The sequence below is a fragment of the Corvus moneduloides genome, chromosome 2 (assembly GCF_009650955.1).
Source record: "Corvus moneduloides isolate bCorMon1 chromosome 2, bCorMon1.pri, whole genome shotgun sequence".
Classification (NCBI taxonomy): Eukaryota; Metazoa; Chordata; class Aves; order Passeriformes; family Corvidae; genus Corvus; species Corvus moneduloides.
Genome location: NC_045477.1, coordinates 81727859 through 81750775, shown reverse-complemented (window position 1 = coordinate 81750775; position 22917 = coordinate 81727859). Strand labels below are relative to the sequence as shown.

General features: G+C 38.2%; 2 protein-coding genes across 9 annotated transcripts in view; one reads left to right on the top strand and one right to left on the bottom strand.

The window, feature by feature from the left end:
- STK24 (serine/threonine kinase 24) overlaps window positions 1-16793 on the top strand; it is a 54922-nt gene extending 38129 nt beyond the window's left edge. For all 3 annotated transcript variants that reach the window (XM_032100085.1, XM_032100086.1, XM_032100087.1), the window contains 8 exons: window positions 2077-2185; window positions 2313-2470; window positions 6868-7053; window positions 7300-7445; window positions 8327-8450; window positions 9358-9426; window positions 10373-10509; window positions 12856-16793. In XM_032100085.1, coding sequence (XP_031955976.1) covers window positions 2077-2185; window positions 2313-2470; window positions 6868-7053; window positions 7300-7445; window positions 8327-8450; window positions 9358-9426; window positions 10373-10509; window positions 12856-12892 — 966 coding nt within the window. In that variant the 3' untranslated portion in view covers window positions 12893-16793. The remainder of the gene's footprint in view (window positions 1-2076; window positions 2186-2312; window positions 2471-6867; window positions 7054-7299; window positions 7446-8326; window positions 8451-9357; window positions 9427-10372; window positions 10510-12855) is intronic.
- A 2419-nt stretch (window positions 16794-19212) lies between these two features.
- Window positions 19213-22917, bottom strand: part of FARP1 (FERM, ARH/RhoGEF and pleckstrin domain protein 1) — a 205426-nt gene continuing 201721 nt past the window's right edge. For all 6 annotated transcript variants that reach the window (XM_032100083.1, XM_032100082.1, XM_032100080.1 and 3 more), the window contains 2 exons: window positions 21903-22054; window positions 19213-20809 (listed from right to left, as the gene is read on the bottom strand). In XM_032100083.1, the coding sequence (XP_031955974.1) occupies window positions 20728-20809; window positions 21903-22054 (234 nt within the window). In that variant the 3' untranslated portion in view covers window positions 19213-20727. The remainder of the gene's footprint in view (window positions 20810-21902; window positions 22055-22917) is intronic.

The following is a 22917-nucleotide window of genomic DNA, read 5'->3' as shown; positions in this document are numbered from 1 at the left end:
GAATGTCTTTGCAGCAGAGTTTGCAGTTGTCAAATGGGGCAACTGATAAATGCTTGGGGAAAGAGTGAAAGGAACAAGGTCAGTGTAAAGGGATTCCACTGGTGACATCCAGAAGACAGAAGGGGGTATTAAACATGGTCTTCCTGCAGTTGTGTGTTTTCAAACCCATTTATACCTTTAGCTTCCACATCTGTTAGGAGTTCTATGGTTGTGTAAAAATTTGTAATGTTCCCTGTAAAGATATGATAAAAAAAGTTTATTTATTATTGTGATAGCCTTTTTTCTTCCTGACAGAAGAGCAATTAGAAATGGGGTTTGCTTTTAGAAATTATTTATTACTTTCTGTATAGGCATAAAAGAGCAAAATGAAGACAGATGTTACTGTATTTTCTTCTCTTTTCTTTTCATCACACACATTTCACTTGTGTGATGACCATGTGTTTGTTCTCTAAGTTTGTTGCCTAGAAATAGTACAAAGTCCTTGTTCACATCTTAAAATGTTATTGAAGAAATTGCACCACAGAACTGAAATAATCATTTAAGTGTCTATTGAGCACCGTTTATGTGCTTCATTGATTTTTCAGTTTATGTGCTGGTGCATGTTCTCCTAGTTCTAACATGTACATTATGGTTTTCAACCATAATGTATGGGAATCTGGCATGCTTTGCCATGTCTTAATACTTGAGGCAAGAATTAATGGGGACCCTTAATTCCATGTTTGGAGTGCAGGCATGTCGTGCTAGCTTGGTGTTTTCTGTACTTGAGTATGCACTGGATAATTTAAAAATCCTGCCTCAGAACAAAAAGTACATATAATGCAACTGCATGTACATTTTTGTTCAACTTTGAGTATAGTTCAAGTTTGTGATTGAGGTACAAGTGCCAGTATTCCCCGATTTAGTCTGTTTTCAATAATTTCTCCTCACTAAGGTGAGCTGAATCTGACATACGAGGCCTTCCCCTGTTTGTGCTGTGTCATGTTACCAAGTCTCATACTGGTGCTCACAGCCTGGCTGGAGCAAAGCTTTGAGAATATCTTAGTGGGTTTTGGGTAGTGGTAATACCGTGTATATTATCACAGCTAAGGAAAAGCAAAAAAGATTGTAACTAAAGCTGCAAAGATAAAGCAAATGCATCGTCTGCATTACTTGAAATATTGCCTCTGTTGTTGTGCATGAGGATTTCTATTTTTAATTTTTATCTGAAAATCCTTATCTGAAATGCTTTCATTCTCACAGAGTGAAGCTTTAGAGATACAACTTTTTGATTGTACTTCAGTGAGTGCTATTGTGGAGTAAACTAGAATACTGGAATATTTCTAGTATTAATTGTTGGACACAAAGTTTCAGTGTCTTTCTTGAGATGCCCTTATTGGTTAAGGAGTCTCTCTGGGTAGTGATCTTTCCTCTGTCTGTTTAGTGTTATTCTCACTTTTAGAATTCATATCAGATGTAAAGATCTTTGGGATCACCTAACACTACTGATTGTTCTCATAAGAATAGTTACTTGGAATCTTTATTAGCAGATTTATATTTCCAGTAGTACACGAAAAAAGTTAACTTTTTAAAATATGTAATGTTCTCTCAGCCTATCAGTTTGAGTTATGTTTTAGAGAGTTTCTCAAAATCCAGTGCAGTATGTAATCATAGACTGCCTGATGTAGTACCTTCTATGCCTTAGGTTGTTGCTCAGGCTTTAAGATTTGAGTCCACATAGGGTCTGTGAAGTTGCACATCTAAGTTCAGTGTAATGTTAACAGTCGGATGCTTTTCAAAGTATATCTAGGACCTGACCACAAAGCAGTAACTTGAGACACTGTCTTTATGGCACTCTTAACAAACTTTAAGTAGTATTTTAGATAAATGATTTCTTTGCCTGTTATTCATTAGGCCACTTAGTTTAGAACTATGTATTTTTTTAAATAATATTCTGGTTTGTCTCACGTTATGAAGTTAGAAAATTGGAAGTTTTGACGGGTGACAGAAAAAGTAATTTCTTTTTATAGTCATAGTGTTATTTCTGTTCTCTGTTTCTCCCTTTTTTATACATATTTAAACATTTCTTGCCTCTTCTAGTTAGAACCTGGCTCACTTGATGAAACCCAGATTGCTACAATATTGAGGGAGATACTCAAAGGACTCGATTACTTGCATTCAGAAAAGAAAATCCACAGAGATATTAAAGGTAAATTGTTTTTTTTATTTGTGTTGAAAGAATATCAGAAAAACTCATGCAACCTAAATGAGCACCCGTACATTGTCAAATGGTGTCAAATGTCTTCATTTCTGCTATTTCCTCTTCTTTATTCCAGCTGCTAATGTATTGCTGTCTGAACAAGGGGAAGTAAAACTGGCAGATTTTGGAGTAGCAGGACAGCTAACAGATACACAGATAAAGAGGAATACCTTTGTGGGAACACCATTTTGGATGGCACCTGAAGTAATAAAGCAGTCAGCATATGATTCAAAGGTAAGGTACTTTAAGGCACTACCAAAATCTCTTCCTTTTTCTAACTTGAATTACATAGGTTGGTCTTCAGACTGTAGCTAATAACTTTCGCTGTGTCTACATGAGGGTGTGTTTAGATGACACCTAGCAGCTGAAAGCTGTTGGTGAGGAAAGATTTCCTAATTTGTATCCAAAGTCTAAGTTTCCTAGTTTATTAAGACAGCCCAGATGGCAAGAAGTAATGGCAGTATTCACGAGTACATCCCATCACCTTTTAGCCCACTCTATTGATGAGTATTTTTGGCTGTTTAAAAGTAGAAGAGAGCAAATAGCTACAAAATGTTAGAACTCTTCCTCTTGTTTTTAGAAAAAATAGCCAGCAACACAGTTGAAGAATATGGATTTGGTAGCTGTGAAAGTGTCGTTTGAAAGTGCTGTTACTCATCTCTGGCAGAATGTGCTGTGTGGGTCTGTGCTACTCTGACCATATTCTTTCAGATTTGCCATTCGGGGGTGTTAATTATAGTACCAAATTCATCTATGCCCAGGATTTTGATTTAACAGAGTGGCACATCAGCGTACTGATATCTCAACACAAGCACAATATATATCAATTGTAATACATGGTTGGGTCACAACAGAAGTGTGATTCCATTACTGTTCTCCGTATTCTCACCAGTATGGCACTGTGTGTCCCTTGTTGCCAGGGAGGAATATGTGCATTAAAGCCAGCTCAAGCCTATTGCTTTTTTCAAAGTTCATTCTGTTGGTTGCTTGGAGTTTTTTTGCTTTTTATGCTTTTATGCATTTGTTTGAGGTACATATACAGCTCTTTGCTGCCCCTGCCTTCTCCCTGCCACATGGCCTGGCTAGCTCAGCAGGACACCCATGGTATCAGGGAAGGCTCTTTGCCCAACCCCATGATCCACTGCTGCAGCTGTATGTCTGAAACAAAGGTCACCCTCAAGCCTCACTTATATTAAGATCAGCTTTCTTTATGATAATTAGTAGTATTTCCTTATGTTCTTCCCTGAGCTCATCTTCTTTGCCCATCTCCTCTTGATTCCCCTGTAGGGATTTGTTGATTGGCCGTATCTCCGCGCAATGAGGTTGGGGTGTTTCTTTGCACTTGCCAACTGGACTTGGCTGACTCTGGTCTAGGCTGTAGTATTGCTTAATTCCCTATTTGATATCTTTCTGTAAAGAGGCTATAACAAGCAAAACACTGTAGAGCCTCTAGAAGCTTAAATGACTCCAAATTCCCAATTTAAAGTTGAGTACAGATTTTTTGAATGGTGGTTGGTGGTTTTTTTTCTTCATCTGTTTTTGTAGGGGTTTTTTAGTTTGTTTATTTGTTTTGGTTGGTTGGGGTTGTTTTTTTGTTTTTGTTTTTTTGAGATTTGGCTTCTGGGAATGATCATCACTTGGACAAAGCATGATTCAGCCCTTAGGTTTTCCATTCTGGCTGTTCCTGTCTGCAATGTCACATAGACATAAGAGTCTTGGATACTTGATGAGGGATTCCCAATAAAAGCTTGAAAGGGCTCTAGTTTTTGGCAGTGCTTCTGCTTCCTGTTTTGATTCCTGTCTTATATGAAAACCTGTTTTCTTAACCTGCTTCATTTTTCACATATCAAGTTCTCTGTTCTTTCTACTATAAAACTTGTACAGTAAAAAATAGATATTTAATTTGAAAACGGCTTTCTCTTGGCACATAGACTGTTTTCTTTGACTTACAGGAGCTTCAAAGCCAGATTGAGTTTTACTCATTAGATTAGAAGAGGAAAGGCTTATGGCAGTACTGCAGTAAATAGTAGTTACCAGTGACATGCTGACTGTCATCTGAACTTGGAAAAAGAAGTAGAATTTTTGTTCAAGATCTGAAACTCTAAAAATCACAACACGTGATAAAACTTAATGATAATGTACTGTCACCACTTCCTAAGGTCATGCTTATCCCTCTCCGTTTGGAGGACTCATTTGTGCTTGTCCTGGTGTTTCATTGTCACAGTCAAGTGCATCCTAGAAATGCCTAATTGGATACACATGCAGTTGGTACTCCCTTTCTTATCTGTGAAAAGGGAGGATATGGTTCCAGAGGTTCCAGAGTTATTTTTGATGTTTTCAACAGGAATGGGTTCCAAAACCCATCTTGGACTTCAAAGAGTCTAGCGTGCAGCCATGGTTTTTGCACTTTTTTGTTCATTTTTGTAGAGGAAGGTCACTAGCAGTACAGTTATAAATACACGAGGGAAAACGGAAGTATTTATAGACATGTGTGTGTGCAAGTGGGTATCTCTGCACTCATACACATGTAAATTTGATGTTTATACTTATATATACACATGCTCCACCTGGGACCAAAAGTCTGGCAGGAGAAAATCTGTCCATTTATGTGGCTTTAACACTTCCCTCTTGAGAAACTGAAACTCTGAATAAATTGGAAATAATAATGCTCAGTTGTTACAATGAAGACTCATCTTCGCAGGTGACATTTTTATTTTGTAACCAAGAAAAGCTTTCCTGCTACAGGGAGGTTACTCACAATTAGGCTTGAGGAGAGCTTAGCTGCTAATGCGCTTATTAAGACAAATGAAACTCGGGGCTCATGTGCTTATGTAATTCTTTGTGCTCAGGAGCTGTTCTGTAACGTGGGCTAACAAAATGGCATTTCATAAATTCGACGGTGTGCTAATTGACTCTGATTTTTTTTTTTCATTCTTGCTTGCAAAATTAAGTAACTAAGCTCTTAACAGTAGGATACTGTCTGAACAAAGAAGGAGGAGCTTGTTTTGGGCCAGGCACTGTGGCTGTGACAGTGGAATGGATGTGTACAAGTCAGTCAAAGATAACCACGAGAATCCACGGGGCAGTTGAGGGATATTTAGTAAAGACAGCAGTGATAAATGAAATCTCTGCTGTATCCCATACCTGGAAATAGATCTGTTTACAGCATGGCAAAATTCCAAATGCTCTGTTTGAGAGTAAAACCAGACAGCTCATGTCAGATCTCTTCTGTTTTCCTGAGAATAAGTCTTTGTTCTGCTTTCACTTAAAAAGAAACAGAAAAACCCCAAAACATAAATATTTTTAATTGGTATCTTGTCCTTGGAATAGATGTTTCTGTGAAAATTTTTTCTTTTACCTTTCTGACAGGTTTATTATCCGTTCTCTTGACTTTTGGGTCTGTGATTTCAGCAAAACACAAGAGAATTATAATGCATTATTTCACATTACTTCAGTCAGATTTGCAATAGGATTTGTATCTAGGGAGGCAGCATTCCCTAGAAAGAGTAGCACATTCTGATGGTGAAAACTTTCAGAGGCTACTTGGACCAAAAAGCTGAATATTGGTGTTCAAGACTGCATTTCTCTAGTCTGTGAATAGGAATGATATATAAGAACAGTGTTAAACCTCAGGAAGGTTATATTCTAATGTATTAAATTTCTGATGGTTGTACTAGCAAATTTATGTTGAGGAAAGATCTTGTGCAAGTTAAAACATTTTCCTTTATGTAAATATTTTAGACTTACCCCATATTTACATAGTGTACTTGAATATGGCAGATAAAATGCTAGTTTACAACAACTCTACCTTTGCTTTTTGGTGTAATAGTATTGATTTCAAAAAATTTTAAACTCTGCTTAGTAGAACTGTTTTATAGTGTAGAGTGAAGACAGCCAAGAAACTCTGTTTACTTGGGCTATGTGGCTAATCACATAAAAAAAATGGTAACAACACCAATTTACATATGAAGTTATTTACAGTAAAGCTCAAAAATCTCCTTTACAAGTGGGGTGGTTTTGACTGGGGTAAAATTAATTTTCTTCACAGAAGCTGGTATGTGACTGTGTTTTGGATTTGTGCTGCAACAGTGTTGATAACTCAGGGATGTTTTCCTTTCTGCTGAGCAGCGTTTGCACAGAGTCAAGGCCTCTTCTGCTTTTCACCCACCAGTGAGCATGCTGGGGGTGCACAAGGAGCTGGGAGGGGATTCAGCCAGGACAGTCGATCCCAGCTGAGCAGAGGGATATTCCATACCATGTGGCCTCATGCTCAGCAATAAAACCAGGGGGAAGGTGGGCCGGGGTCTGCTGCTCAGGGACTGGCTGAGCATCTTTTTGTTGGTGGTGAGCAGCTGTTTCCACTTACATCACTTGCCTTTCTTGGGTTTTATTTCTCTTTGTTATTTTCATTTTCATCACAATTTATTATTGTTATTTTATTTCGATTATTAAACTGTTCATAACCCACAAGTTTTCTCCCCCCTACCCTTCAAAATCTCTTCCTCCCCTACCCCCATTCCACCAGGGGACAGTGTGAGCAAGCAGATGTGTGTTGCTGGTTAAACTAGAATAGCAAGCCAACACTTTATTTTCTTTCTCCAACCTAATCTTAAAAGCAATTTTTCTTACAGGCAGATATCTGGTCATTGGGCATAACAGCCATAGAACTTGCGAAAGGAGAGCCACCTCATTCAGAATTACATCCAATGAAAGTTTTGTTCCTCATTCCTAAGAACAATCCACCAACGCTGGAAGGAAACTTCAGTAAATCCCTCAAAGAATTTGTTGAGGCCTGCTTAAACAAGGACCCAAGCTTTGTGAGTTTCATGTTTGTCAGTTTATAGTAGAGAGCTTGACTGGTTGACATGAATTGCTTGAATAAGTGTCGTTCAGCTTTTCTATTACAGTGTGACATAAGTGACCGGTACATTTTTAGATATGGTATATATTTAAAATCTCATTTGTATCAAGACTAAACTCTGGATTTCTTTGTTTTTATAGTGAGTCACTTAACACTCTCAAACATGGAAAAAAACCCCAACCCTCTCTTTTTTTCTTTTAAGAGACCTACTGCAAAAGAGCTTTTAAAACACAAATTCATTTTACGAAACTCTAAGAAAACGTCTTACTTGGCTGACCTCATTGACAGGCACAAGAGGTGGAAGTCTGAGCAAAGTCACGACGACTCCAGTTCTGATGACTCGGATACGTAAGTTTGATGAGTCTATAACACCCTTTGTGAGGAGCCAAGGAGTTATTTTTAGCACATATATTTCTGTGTTCTATTATTTGCATCTTTTCATCTTAGTGGACTTGGTAAACGAATGAAATCTTAATTTCAGTGTTGCCAGGGATTTCATGCAAGTAAAAGTCACCGAGAACAACTCTTCTGGTCCATATTCTGTGCTACCTTCTCTTATATGTAGGGTCCCTGGTTCTTCCTAGACATAGGGCCAGCTGTTCTGCAAGCAGAAGGTCTCAAGCTGAACAGCCAAGTAACACTGCAAATGAAATTCAAGTGAAGAGATTGCTACAATTTATATACAAATGGATGAAATACCGCATAGTAAAGAAGACACAGCTATTCTCTGCAATGCTAATGACTAGCATCGAGTTATTTCTTGAGTGACATTACAGCTGTGTATTTGTTTACAGTATTAATGGCTTCATGTCTTCCAGTGACAACAGTCTTACCTATTTTTCTAGGCAAGAAAAGTGAATTAAGTTTTCTAATTTCCTCCCCTTTCCCTAATGATTTGAGGTACTCTGCTAAAGCCAGTTTTCAGATGGCAATAAAACATTTCATGTAACTTGTTGATGTGACTTGGGAAAATGTTTTCAATCTGTAATGCCTCACTTTCTTACATTTGGTGAAGTATCTTGGTTTAATTTTTTTAATTTACACAAAAGATAAGTTACCTGAATTTTCATACTTGTCTTTATATGTAGTAGCCTGCACAACAGAATCCTGATCTTGGTCTTTACTGTAGTTTTTATGTTTAACGTGTATATTGAATGAACATCAGCAGTGAGGTGTAGGTAATAAAAATTGATTTGTTTATTTTTTTTTTTCCCCCCTCTCCCTTGAAGTGAAGCAGATGGTCAGGCTTCAGGTGGGAGTGATTCAGAAGAGTGGATCTTTACAATAAGAGAAAAAGACCCCAAGAATCTAGAGAATGGAGCAGCCCAGCCTTTGGACTTGCAAAGAAATAAGGTGCTGAAAATACTGACTTTATAATACAAGGAGATAATTCTTGCTTTAATAATTTAGTGGGGTGATTTTATTTTATGCCTTTAAAAGCATTTATATTGTGAAACTTCCAGAATTTTTGCTAAAAATGTATTTTCTATGGTTGCCTTTCACAAAACTTTCTGAATAAGTCTTGAAGTTTGGGCATTCTGCTAATGTGTCCTTTTTTGTAGTTGACAAAATATGTACCAAAATGTTTATCTAGTTTGTGAAATACAACCACTGGAGGAAGACCAGGCCATACTGTATTTTTAAAATCTTCCTTCTGTATAGTAAACTAAAACCAGTACAGTGAAAATCTAGGCTGGAGTTCTGGAGAAGGCATTTTGGTCTTTTAAGGAGAAAGACTACAATGTAACAAAGAATAGGATGTGCCTGTGTCCAAAAAAAAAAAAAAAAACCCAAGAAAAACAAACTTAACCCAGAATAAGGGATGTTTAGGAACTGGTCCATTGTATTTTCTGCAACCTGTGTGGCCAAAGCAAGTGGTTGCTGTGCTGGCTCTGAAAATTCTGCAGAAATATATTGTGTCACGTGGGATGAACCTAGTAAATATCAGCATGTCTATGATTTAGTTCATGCTCAGTAGGATTGTAGGAGTTTGGGGGTTTTGGTTTGTGGATTTGGTTTTTTTTATCCCTTTCTAATTTTGAGCTTGCATGTATTTGAGGTGCTGCAATCTCAAATTTTAATTCAGCCTCTATTTTCCACACTGCTTTGGAATAGTATGTTGTAGAATATTTTACATATATGGAAACAAAGTTTTCATAAAGTGTAGCATGTTGGAACTACATTTTCTCTTTAATTAGAATACAATGAGGATGCTTTTTTTCAGAAATAAAATTGGTTAGATTTTTTTTTTCCTTTAAAGGAAAAGGATATCCCAAAGAGGCCTCTATCCCAATGCCTGTCTACAGTTATATCCCCTTTATTTGCAGAGGTAAGTTATTGCTTTAAAACATAACAGCTCCAAGATTTATGTCCCTGAAAAAAATTGAAAAAGTTAGTGAATGACACCTGAGGTTGCTACTACCCATTTTGAACTTGCTGTGTTAAGTTTTAGCTGTGCCCTTTGCTTTCATGTGTGCCTGCTTTTGAAATCTGTATTTTGCTCCTAAATACTTCATATGCATGGTAGTAACATCAGCCATGCTGGTCTAAAGCAATGAACATGACAAGAAGAAGGTGTGTAAATGTTTGGATTGCAGCATTCTATTTTTAACACTATGTTATGTATTTATCTTATTACAAATTTCAAGCTCTTCACTGTTCCAAGATACAGTTGTGGACTAGATCATCAAGAATTTAATTTCTGAATTTCAGTGTTGAAAACTGTATTTTGTTCCCGTTCTGAGTTTTATATTTTTCTTACTTTTTCCCCAAATATTTAAAAACAACTTTGAAAAAGAATACGTGAAGGGTAAGAGAAGAATTTATGAAGATATGATTATTTTAAAAGTTGATAAAGTTACTTCAGTGTATGTGTATAAGGTATAGGCGTCCAAGTATGTATGCTAAAGTAAGCATAGGAAGCACATCTTGAAACAAACAGCTATGGGTAAATACTGCTCTTTTTTCCTTGGGATACTTTGTATTTTTGACTGTGAGCATGCTGAAAAGGATGTGTGAAGATTGGAGATGTGTGAAGATGAATGACATCCTGAGAAGTACTGCAAAGACTAACTTCTGCTTGATAAAAGTTTTCAGCATGCGAGGGTGTATGATGAAGGTCAAATGCTGACATTGTGAACTCTGACAGTCACTTCCTGACAAGCTTCTGTGTTATATTGTGTATAGAAATATTTATTAGTATCTTATTAATATATTTGTGTATAGAAATATTTATTAGTATCTTATTAATATATTTCTTCCTGGTTTTGTTTCAGTTGAAAGAGAAGAGTGAAGTGTGTGGTGGTAACACAGATTCCATAGAAGAACTGAGGAAGGCAGTTTATTTAGCTGAAGAGGTTTGTCCAGGCATTGCAGATACCATGGTGTCACACCTTGTGCAGAGGCTTCAGAGGTAATGAAACTATTTCAGTATGGCTTACAGAAAGCTGCAAATCTGATTCTACAGATATTTGGCTTGTGTTAAATTGAAAGAATTAATTTCTGTTTCTAATGGAGAAGAAAAATGCTTGTGCCTGCAGTTTGTGCAATTGTGTTTGCTTACTGGAAAAAAACCTAATCATAGCAGCAATTGTAATTTCTAGCTTCAGGTTATAGCACATATGTATGTTCATCCTGTTGGTGTGCATATTGTGTGTCAAATGAGACTGGACAGACTTTTTCCTTTGCAGTTCACATGAGAGACATACTCTTTCTTGGTGTCTGGGTGTGTATTGCAGAGAGCACTCTGTGTCACTCATAGTTGCTTTTACCCACGTGGATAAATTGACTGTTCAGTTGGTCTGTGTTTCTTTCACATACATAGTCAGTGGTTCCTTGTTCATTCATTAAAGACAGTCTGTATGGCCTTTTGGCGGAACCTCCAGAACCATTATTTGGTCTTAATTCAAAAGGCCAGATTTCGTATGAGATTTTCTAACTGCCTTGGTTAGGAATGTATTATTAACAAATACTCAATTTTCTGTTCTTTTAAATGCTGCACAAGAAAAGATGAGTGGTATAAATTTCAGAATTGCTGTTGGAAGAGGCATAAAATTGCAACCTTGAATCCAGGGGCCCACAGTTGTTGTGAATCTCACAGCAGCCAGATTGGATTGCTTGGTACTAGAAAAAACTCATGTCAATGATTATTCATGAACCACTACATGGAAAATTATCACCCTGAGCAGGTGTCTTCCTTATACTGTCTCTAACCACAGCTTGGTAAAGTTTAGGAATTCACAGCTTTGAAGTTGAAGCACAAGATTTCCAGGCCGACACTTTCTCCTTCAATAAAAACCAATGCCAAGAAACCTGCAAGCAATTGTGTTTTTTGCTTTATGGGCTGTTAAGAGTGAAGCCCAGTCAGCATCTCCAGTGCTGAAAGGTTACTTCTAATGCCAGATGTCCTGTCCTGTCTCATTTGATCCTGGCAGGCTTGAAAGAGTTTCTGGAGCTTCCATCTCAGTTTGTTTCCATTAGGGGTTCCAAAACTGAATCCAGTCTTTCATCAGCTAATATTTCAGTGTCATATTTTTATCAGTCTGGTACGGGATCTTCCTGGACTGGAAACCTCAAAGATTTGATGCTGCAGTTGAGGCTGAAAAATGACCATGTGGAGACAGTTGTCCAGCCATGGGCATTTTTGGGGAGGCTGGAGGTGATCTTACTTGTTCTGTCACAACAGCAACATTCATCATTTTTGTCCTACAAGAAAGATTGCAGAACCCTTTATATACCTATTTAGCATTGTTTTCCTTCTGTTCTGCTTCCTTGGACTGTTACTGTTTTTCTTGGTCATAATGTCTTAGAACAGTGGAGGCAGGCACTTCATTCTCTTTCAAGGAGAGAAAGAATTACTCAGAGAGAATATTTGTCAGTGGATCATATCTGGGTGAACTTTCTCTTCTTTTCAGGGATGATATGCCAGCTAGTATGGGATGATGACTCCAGAAAGGGAGCGAAAGAATGAATAGCAAGAACTCCCACTTAAAATGAGCTTGAATCATTCCATAGCTTAGTAAGGTTTCCCTTGTGGATAAAGCTATTTTTTGGAGCTAGTCAAATTCTGAAAAAATAGTTCCTTTTTGTTTGAGTGCTACAAGAAGTATTCTCTGTTATATCATTAGGTCATTCAATATCCTCTCAATTTGGTAGCTGATTACTGAAGATAATTGTTGTTGTTTTCAACAACAAGTTTCTAATGACATTTTCACTTTCCCTTATGATTGGTTAGACTGGATTTTGTAAGTTTGTCTGAATGAATGAATTGGGACCCTCAGAATAGCTGCCCTAATAATTGGGACTATCAGAATAGATAGTGAGTGAATCCTTCCTCCTCCAGTTTTGATCTTGGATGTTTGAAGTTTACTGGAAACTTAATGTGATTAAAATGTGTGCTTATTTCTTTGGATGATTTTAAGAATCTGCTTAGATCAAGAAATACAGTTTTCCTGTTGAAAAGGTTTGATGTAAACTTACGAAGCAGGAAAGTTGGAGTCACTTCCATCATTATGTGCTACTCAGTAACACATGAGCACAGGTTGTTGCTGTTAGGAAAGCAGTGGTACTCTAACGGGTGTATTTCAGGAGTTGTTCAGCTCCATGGCTCTTCCTTTAAAGTGTGGTGGCAGTGGTGAGTACCATTGTGCAAGGAAAAAGGCCGGAACTTCAACGGCACAAAATGGAGTAACTTCATTGCTGCTTGTTGTAGAATGCCTTTCTAAAAGTTGCCACAGTAACTATTTCTTTTCCTCTTCAGATATTCACTAGCTGGAGGAAGTTCTTCATCCTACTGACATACTCTTCCTGACTTTCCTAAGACAGCAGAGATCCCGTGGTGTCCGCATTGAAGGTGTGCAACCTAATGCTGTTCTGCCTCTGTCTCTGGAAAGTCCTGGGGAGGGAGGACATTCCTAAATGTGCAAGAGTGAAAATGAAGTCTCTTGGACGGAGGCAATCTTTTTCAGCTCCTTAAAGCTATAATTTTTTAAAATGATAATGCACATATTCCAGGGAGGTGTCCTTTTGTAAAATCTGAAATGTATATTTAGGTTTGTGATAGAGAAATTGAAGATATTGAGAAACCTCAGGTATCTTGCTTTAAGAATTCCACTGGGAGATGGCGCATGGTTGTTGGAATTGTGTACAGATATGTATATAATGTCTTTTTTAACAGAAAGCCTTTCAATGTGCATAAGGAATCACTGTGTACAAAATGGTAAAGTGCTTTTGTAGATAACATTAGTGGGGTAAATATTTGACAGGCCATAACTGAGTATTGCCTTGCCTTTATTACATGTAAAGTTTGAATTATGTGATAAGTGAATCTTGGCTTGATTTTTGTACGTGAAGTATTTGCCATTGAAAGAGTTAATCCTGTATTATAGAGCCTTCTATTTGTACCTCAGCACAGACACAATTTTATTCTTTTTCTCCAGCATTTCTTCCTTTTTATCTATATTCTGAGCGTGACTTTCTATTTATGGTACTACTTCTAGTTATTTTAAATTTCATACACCTGGTCACTCAAAGCTTTAAATTTAAATTATTGTTTTTCCTAGAGAATGAGTTCTTTCATATCTTCAGTTTCAAATTGTGCCAATGCAAATTCTGAAATTGTTCAGTTTTAGTAACAGATATTTGTGAAGCTTGTGAAATTCAGACAGAGTCTTTTTTTCACCTGAACATGTTTGAATGCTCACACAAATCTTTATTCCCTTCATTTATTCTGAAATATCTCCTTAAGATGTTGATTCTGAGACAGTGGCAAGTATTTATCATGCCTATTTTTATCATTAAAACAAATGTCTTTCAGCATAAAAGAAAAACTATTCATAGATTCAATATTTGGTCTTGCTGCCTTGATCTGTGCATCTCTTTCCCAAAATTGATAGATGTTGGACAGAGAGACTGCAAAACAGCCTGAGTGCTGTGTGCTGGGTCCTGTTGCTTGCCTCCCCAGAGAAAAGTTACTTGTTGAAATTCTGAATTTTGAAATTTCCACTATTCCTGTGAGGGCTTCTAGATAACTGACTTCAGGTGTTATAGATCTTGGAAATAGTAACATTAGTTCATTAGTTGTATGCACAGTTGATTAGGTAGCTGCCATTTTTAGTTTTTTTTCTTTTTCCCCCGCAGTATTACTTTGAGGTTTACCTTGGTTGGTTTCACCAAGACTATATTCAGGTACTTCTTATTCCAGTAGCTAAGAGAGCATATTTGCCTTCTTTTAATGAAGAAATAGATGACTTTATGCTTTGCATGACAGTGAGGTAACTTATATATTTACTTTGAAAAAAAATATATAGATAGGAGCTTTGGAACAGAAAGGATTAACATTTAAAAGTATAGGCGTATCTGCCTGGCTTGGTTCAAGAAACCCAGGTACACTAACCATTGTGGAAGCTGGTGAGGTCTCCTTCCAGGAGTTCCTATCACCATGGTAGCCCTCAGTCTATGCATATTAATAGCCTTAATTTATTAATTTAAGAATTCAACAGTAAGAGGACACTGTCTTGCTAACAAAGCTAATATACTTCTGCCCAGGTTGAAACAACAGTTGAAAGAAATGTGGGTGTGTGTTCATCTTGTGGCCATGCTTGTGGGCACTACTCATTTGCCAGCCTTATGAGATAATAGGTTTCCTTTATGGCTAAGGAATTTAAAGTAAATTGAACAATGCTAAAGTTTGAGCAATGTTTTACAACTCCACTTTGATTAATATCTTTAATTATGTTGTTTAGTGTGCTCTTAAGTGTTATGGATAGGTTCACTCTTGAGGAAACAAATTTAGCACTGCTTTTGTGAAATGTACATCAGAATGTAGTGCAACGGGGAATTTACCTGCTGATGTCTCAATATGAGAACATTCAGCCTTCAGCTGATCTGTGTGCTGTGGCTGCACATGGAAATCAACAGGTGTGTTTGCATTGGAAATATAAATTGATCAGTGTAAGCTATCCCCTAGTCATCTGTTAATGTAAGGACTGGAAATTAATGTGAGCTTACTTGGAGATGCACAGAACTCTGAGACATAGTGGGGACGTTGAATTTATGCTGCTGGCTTGAATGTCAAGAATTTCTCAATCAGCAACTTGAATTAAATTCTAAGCGACACTCTTTGAACACTCATTTGAAAAGTTATATATATGTGTTTTGAGTTGCATTTTAGTTGTGTTCTGGGACTGTATGTTGAGGAAATACTTCTCTGAGTAGATGGTGGCAGAATTCGCCTGATGAATGTGTCAGAGCTTAAGATGAGTAAGACTTATGGTGAGGGCAGGTAGCCAAAAGGCTTGGGCATTTAGAAGGAGACAAGACCTCATTTATGGTAGAGATGTGTATTTTTATATGTAATATACAGATTATTTAAATATAGACTATCTTAAACTGAGATTCACTGAAAAAAAAGTGTGCTGTATCTTGAATGTAGAAGTACAATCATTTGCTATTGAAAAGTATTGATGCTTTAAAAATCAGGTCTATATTGGTAACAGAAGAGGAGCTTCATTTGAAAGAAGCACCGCCTCAGTTTCTCAGAGAAAAAGATGTGTATTGATATTTTTGAGAGGTTTTTTCATGCTTAAAACATGTCTGTGTTACGATGTTGCACTGATGATTTTTCTGTGCAGGTAGTACTTCACTCAGTCTTGACTATACTAAATGACAAGCTATCCCTATTTATGCAAACATTTAAATTAGTAGAACTGCTTATTTGTCAGGGATTTCATGATTAGGCAGTAAATAAACTCACTGTTTAAAAACAATAAAATCAGTTATTTGAACTGAAGGCTTGCTTTTTTGTAACTCTCAGATGTGTAATCTATTTTTTTACCTTAATTTTCCCTGCAATTGCACTTTGTAGTTGCTGACCAGTTTACTGAAGGATGACGTGCTAGTGCACAGAATGCTTTTGGTGTAGTAACAAAGCAGTAGCTTCACTCCGCAGTGCCACGGTTCCTTTGCAGCTCCATCATTGTGTGTGAGCTTGTGGGAACAGAAGATGGAACTGATTTTTGCAGAATGTCCTCACTGGGGTGTTCTGCCCCACTGTGCAGGAGGGGCAGGTGGAGGGGGAAGCTGAGGCTGGGTGTGTTGGCACCTCACTGCAAAGCAGCTTGCTTGGTGTGAGTTCCCATCCTCTTGTACCCTGTCATCCCATCATCTGCCTCTTAATGTGCTCTTAATGTACTTGGGCAATGTCTTGTTTAGCTCTCACTACTTTATGTGACATTCTGTATTACTTTTTAAACAGCATGGTACCAGTTGTAGTTTTACAGTAACCTGACTTTGAAGGAAATGCATTTTTGCCTTCAAAAATGTCACAATTGGAAGATTATCCAGAGTGCTGATAAGCACAGGTATAATGCAAGGAGCAGGAGAATTGCAAATCGTTTTTGTAAGCTGCTGGGGAGGAGCTGAAGGTATAGCACAAATCTGCTCGCTCCTTTTAACTGTGTTTTACAGATGTGCTGGTAACTGCACTGAGCATATGCCATAGACAAATTGTATACAATGGTTTCCTGCCACCTTTAACGCATGATTACAGAGGACCGTGAAAGTGTGTATCTTGTTTTCTGTAATGCTGCTGCCTGTTTATAACCGTGTATTTAAATTTTACTTTTGTCACTCTACACCATTATAAATCTCCTTGTAAACTATGTGACCTAGAAATAAAGAAGGAAAAGTTTCATGAAATGTTGCCACCTGAGTGGTCAGTGAGGAGTGGTCAGTGACATGAGATGAGATTCAGAGCCCCTCCCCTGGAGGGGATGCTCTTGTGGGCTCCTAGAGCAGTTATTGCACTCGTGTCAGTAATGATATACAGAAAGTTTATCGATCAGTGTTTGGTTTTTAATGGTAGTCATCTCAGAATCTGTAGCACTTGCAGATGGCAGTGATTTAAAACCCACCTTGTAGTCTCCATCCTGCCAGCCCAGTGAAACTGATGAAATGCTCACAACAAATGACATTTGCTCACCCCCCAAGGATTGCACCTTTAACTGGTGACAAACTGTGACAGCTGTATGCCTGTAGTTGTACTTCATAACTATTTTCTGCTGCTAAAAACCGTATGTGTGGCACATTGCCCACTATTTTGTCCCCTACCAGCTTTCCTGTGCCCCCAGGGCAGAGGGAGTGTCCATGTGGTGTAGCAACTGGAGTGCATCTGCCTGCATGTACGTAACTGTGCTTTTGAGGGCGAAGACCATGTAATTGGTCCTGTATAGAAAGAAAGAATGGGCAAAATTGGACTTTTCAGGTCTTTCTTGATCCTCTGTTTTGTTCTTGGCTGATGGAATGGTGGGCTGTTAAACCTGATTTTGTCTCTCTTTTATCAAGATTTCTGAAATCACAGCAGGTTTTCCCCTACCTGCTGACTTGTCTTTCAGTCTGTCATTTTTGTCTGGTTTCAGCTAAATTTACAAAGGCATTAAGGTGTCAGTGTTGTTTAAATAAAATGTTCTGAAAAGAGGTAGGTTTGAGGTATATTATCAAACACAACAGAGGTTAAAGTAGACAGCAGATAAATGGTGGCGATGCTTAATCTTGTTGAAAAAACCACAGGAGTCCAGGTGTTTCTGATCCCTTTGCCTGTGGTGCAACCTCCTATGGCAGTAAAGTCCCTGTTTTGTTTTTATTTCTTCCTTATTGGAAACTGGCAACTATCATGGTGAGTCATAACAACACCAGCAGTACATCTCCTGGAGTGCCCAGTTTGAGGTTTTCCTGCAGCTGAGACAGGAATGTTTAGTGATGGCTCCTGACCTGGCACAGAGTGACCCTGCCTCTCTGCAGGCTGTTCTTGTCTGAACAAGCAGCAATATGATGTGAATCAGGGTTAAAAACAAGTGGTGCTATATTACAGCGCTCTAGTACATTGAGTTTTATTCACACGCGGACTCTGCCTGGTTCCAAGATACAACCAAGACAGTAGACTTTACTCTCTTACCATCACTTCATTTTTGGGTTAATCCTGGGAATAGACAAAAATGCTAACAGTGGACAGCAGTTCATGTGGTTCCATCTTAAAAAAGGATTTAAAAAATCGCACTAGTAGAGAAGAAAAAGAATCTTACTTTAAACCTTTCTTTTCTATAAGAAAAATATAATACAAAAAGGTAAAAATGGTGATTAGGTAGGTACTCTGAAAGTTGCATCCACAGCCTAGCTTGGTCTCTGCTGTTAAGGATAAATATCACTGTATCTTGGTCTTTGCCTTATTTTCCAAATTCACCTTGTATGAAAATGCAGCTTGCTGAGAAAAGGTGTTACTTGATTTCTTTTGATGGTTCAGAGTAAACTACTACAGCAGATAACAGTTAATGAAGATTGTATCCAACAAGCCCCAGGGTTCTAAATTAAAATTCAATTGTGGCTGAATTAGGGGCATGGCCCTCAATATAATTCCATTTAAAAAAATCTTTTCACTGTTAGAGATAACAATTCTAAAGGGAAGAGGCAGGGCCCTAAGGTGTTACAGGTACTGTTTGACCACTCAGTAATAATAATTTTTGGTGGGATCAGGTCTGCAGCCTTTTACTTCATAGCAACATCAAGTGCTGTTGCTTTTTCAGCATTGTTGTTCCAGACCAGTAAGGCTGCAGCTGAGTTGTTGTTCATTTATGCTGTGTTATTTCGTCTTCTCCTCACTACACAGATCATTGGTCACAGTCCAGGTCAGTCCTGAAGCACTGGAATTCTGTTAATACTGAGGTGGGTCACAGGCTTGGAATGGACAAGGCAGTGGGCGCTGCAGCTGGGAAAATGGGCTTCAGATTTTCCTACCTAGCTTCCAAGTTTGTCCTTAGCACATCCTAGGCAGAGGCAATGCTCTAGGGTAGGTGTGATTATTGCGTTGGTATGGAGAGCCAGGGGCAATAGCTGAGGAAAAGAGCAACTGCAGAATGCTACCTGTCCAGGGGGCTGAAAGTTTCCATGCAGCTGAAGGAAATGCTCTGAAAAGAGTTTCCCTTTGTCAAGGTGTGCTTGGATTTGGCCATGGGGACTGCTGCATGTCCTAAGGGGTTAGGAACCCATCCTCATCTTGGATGGAGGTATATTTGAGGTCGGGGGTAATAGAAAGAAGTCTTTACTGTCTCAAAACAGGCATATGTACAATGGTATTGTGAGGTATTTTATTCCCTTTTGTTGTGAGCAAAGCTGTAAGAAGCCATTTTACACATTGCACACAGATAAGCCATTAACAAAGCGAGGAGCTGGATGAAGAAAAAGCAGGGATCGAACTTCCCAGCTTCGTTTCCCAGACTGACCTTCAGGCCCCCTCTGCTTAGCACTGTGCTTCCTCCAAGGCATGTAATGGTGATGGGGGTTACCAGCACATCAAACTTCTGCTAATGGAAGTTTTACATCACCCTGGTAACAGTGTTTCTTAAAACTTGAGCAAAGGCATCTAAGCCCTGTAGATACAGTGCTGCCAACCTTCTCAGTGCACCACCAGCTTATCCAAAATGGAGTGCCAGCTGCTGTTAAAGCCAGGCATACAAAATAGGTAATTCGGCTGCAGGTTGTGTAAGTCGCTCTCTCTGCCTGAGCCCCGGGAGAGAGAGGAAGAGACTGAAATTCCAACAATAAACTGGAAGTCAATTTGGGATGTGTAGCAAGCAGGATGAAAACTTGAGGCTTCAGTAGTACCCCCAGTACTAAAGCTTAGAGCAGTTTAGTTACCAAAATGTTACAAATGAATCACAAATAGCTGCGGTTCTTGTAGCATACAGGTTTTCTTTCAAGTTCGTAAAACAAACAGCAGAATGTCACCACAGCCTTTAATTTCTTCTTGTACATACCATTCACAGTACATTAACAGCCCAAATAATATTGCACTGGATTATTTTAAAGATTTTTTGTCTTCCAAGTAGTACTCACTTTTCAAAGCCAACAGATGAACAATTTGGTCAACTTGCACCAAGAAAATGGTTAGATAAGAACCCTATACTTTATTTATACCACATGGATTTGTAACCCCAAAGGGAAATGAGAATGAGCTGTAAACTGTTTCCTTGTTAAACATAGAAAATTAGTAAATTGTTGCTGATTAAATGTAGAAAGACTGAGAAAAAAAGCATGAAATCTGAAAGTTATCTCATTCCTGTTAGACTGCTTGCTGTATATATAATTATATTCTATATTGTGAAAATCCATCTACATTTAAAAGCCCAGCAGTCTACAGATTAACATGGTAAAAAAAAATAATATACTTTTATGAAAAGAGAAGAAAACAGTGTTTGCCTCAGAGGAGAAAGTTTTCAGATTTCAGTCATCTGGGAGTTTTTTTAGGTGCAATCTTTGAGGCAACAAACTGTCTTTTGGCATTTGGCACTCTAATAAGGACAATATTTTAATACTGGCACAAGCTAAAAACAGCACAGAATGACAAAATACAAGACATGAAACAAACCGCAGCCACTGGGATGATGGTAAGCTAGTTTGTATATACGGAGAACTTAAATAGTTTTGCTGAGGAATTGTGAAAGATTCTGCAAAACCATACTTATTCTCTTCTTTTACCAAAGTGTAAGTTTTCTTAAACTTGGAGGGAGAAAAAGAGTTTCAAATGTCCTCTAGAAAATCAGCAGCTGCTGGACAATCAACACAACGGCTTGTTTAGCTGTCAATAGGCGTGAGGCTCTTTGTGACTCAGAGCTCGAGGGCGTGAGGCAGAGCTGGTGGCACTTCGGATCACTTCCATCCATCTGTGAGGAGGCACGAGGAGAGGCACAAACAAAAGAAAGGTCAGTTCCCAGGGGAGGATTTCTTGACAGATACGGTCTGTGCTATTGGTTGTACAGTTTGATTTTCAGTGCCTGTGGGAGCATCTTCCTACTTCACCCCTAAGTCTATCTGAAGTCAAGGGGATCCACACAATTGCCATGACTGTAAGGAGGTTTAGAGAGAACAGACAGCAGGTATGGGACCCAAAACTCATGAAGTTAGTAGTAGTTTTACTTGCTCTGCAGACACCAAATATCTTTTTTCTGAGTTGTCCAAGCAATGAGCAATTGCAAAAAAAGATCAACCATTCTTAATTTAAGAGCAAAAAAATGTACTTTAGCTGCAATTTCTACTTCTTTTTCCTAGAACTGATAAAGGCATTGTGTGGTTTTATTTTATCACCACTTTCCCACAATCGGCCTCGTTTATAGTTTTAGACTGACATGGCTAAAAGTTAAGAATAGCTTTCTTTGACGAAGATGTCATGATTTTTGACATGCTCATGCCTCATATAAAAGGACTAAATTAGTTCCATATATGAACAATCACAAACCACAAATTAGGAGGAGTAGTGCCTTTTCCCCAGCTCTCCATGTATCTGATGTTCAGTGGGAAGTGTAAAAATTACATGGTGAAGTGGCATAAATATGTAGTAGGAACAGCTGCTTCTATAAAAACTGGTATTTTATTTCAGGTGTGGATTTTCCATGAAGTTGTACTAGAGGAAGCAAAGCTATTCTGAAGAGCTACTGAGATGTCCTGTGATCTGTTCACATGCTTCCTGAAGTCTGAGATATGGAGCTCCCCATACAGCCAGCCTGATCAATTTTGATTGGATAATTCCAGGTTTTGCAGTAATTACTATTACTGCTTCCATATCATCAAAACCAATCATTTGATTTTAGCGGTATCAGGTTTAAAATTTCTTTTATAATTTTAAAGGTTCTTTCTCCAGTTGTGCTGAACCATGTGCGTGTATTACTGAACCAATTTATTAAACTTTGCATCTACTCACCTTTGGAAGAATGCTCCTGGAATTTAACAAAAAATTTCTCTAAAAGAAAACAAACTTACCTTTCAAAGGTGTATTCACTTTCAGCCCTGAAGTAGTACACATGGGATTTGAAATGCAGCTTGAACACATAATCTTTGTGAATGTTTTCAGATTCAGAAGGAAGGGTAAGTGAATAGCCCAATAAAGGAAGGCTGGCTAAAGGATGATTGTCCTGAAAAGATATGATGGAAAGTGCTGTGAGATCAAATGCCCTTAAGTAAAGAGAGCACGTAAGTAAATGGAAGGCAGCTACACACTCATTTAAAGGTCACTGCATTTCTACACGTGCAGAAAAATAACAGATTTATACAATTGCAATAAAATTAATTGTCTGGTACTTTCAGTTGGTCATCATTATAGACCCTTCGCATAAGGATCTGCTGCAGGCTGATCCTATCAGTACTCCCTTGAAGGAAAGCTGGCTGATATCTTGGAGTTTCACTACTTTCAAACTGATGAACATAAGGCTCCATCATTTGCCACTGGCAGGGCACCACACAGGTTCATCCTTGCCTTGCAAACACCTACTCCTTTAGAGGTGTGCTGGCCACCTGGCAGGTTCACTGCTAAAGTCCTTTTACTGTATGGCAAATGATTTCTTCATCCCTCTTACGTGTAGAATATCCTCCAATTCCTCCTTTAATCATTAAGGATTTCTATAACATGAAAGCACAATGTAGCAACTCAAGTTACTTTGTGCTTATGCCCTGCTCAAACAGATGCAAAAGTCCAGCAGATTCTAGACAGAAATCCCAGATGTTTGCTCAGGTGGACTAAATCAGTGACTGCTGTTCTCTCTTGTTTGGCTTAAGTGTCAGCAATGGTAAACAAAATTTTTAAGTCATTTTTAAGTTTTTAATTGTAATGATCTTAGAATGTGTGCAAGAGAAAAGCCTGGTTTAAACTTGCACCGCAGCTTCTGAGCAGTGGTGAGCTCTGCTGTGCTTTCAAGAATGATCTGTACTGTGACTGTTGAAAGCTTCAGGAAAGAACTGACCCAAGAGCAGAGTGTGCCCTGCTCTGTGTGCCAGTGGC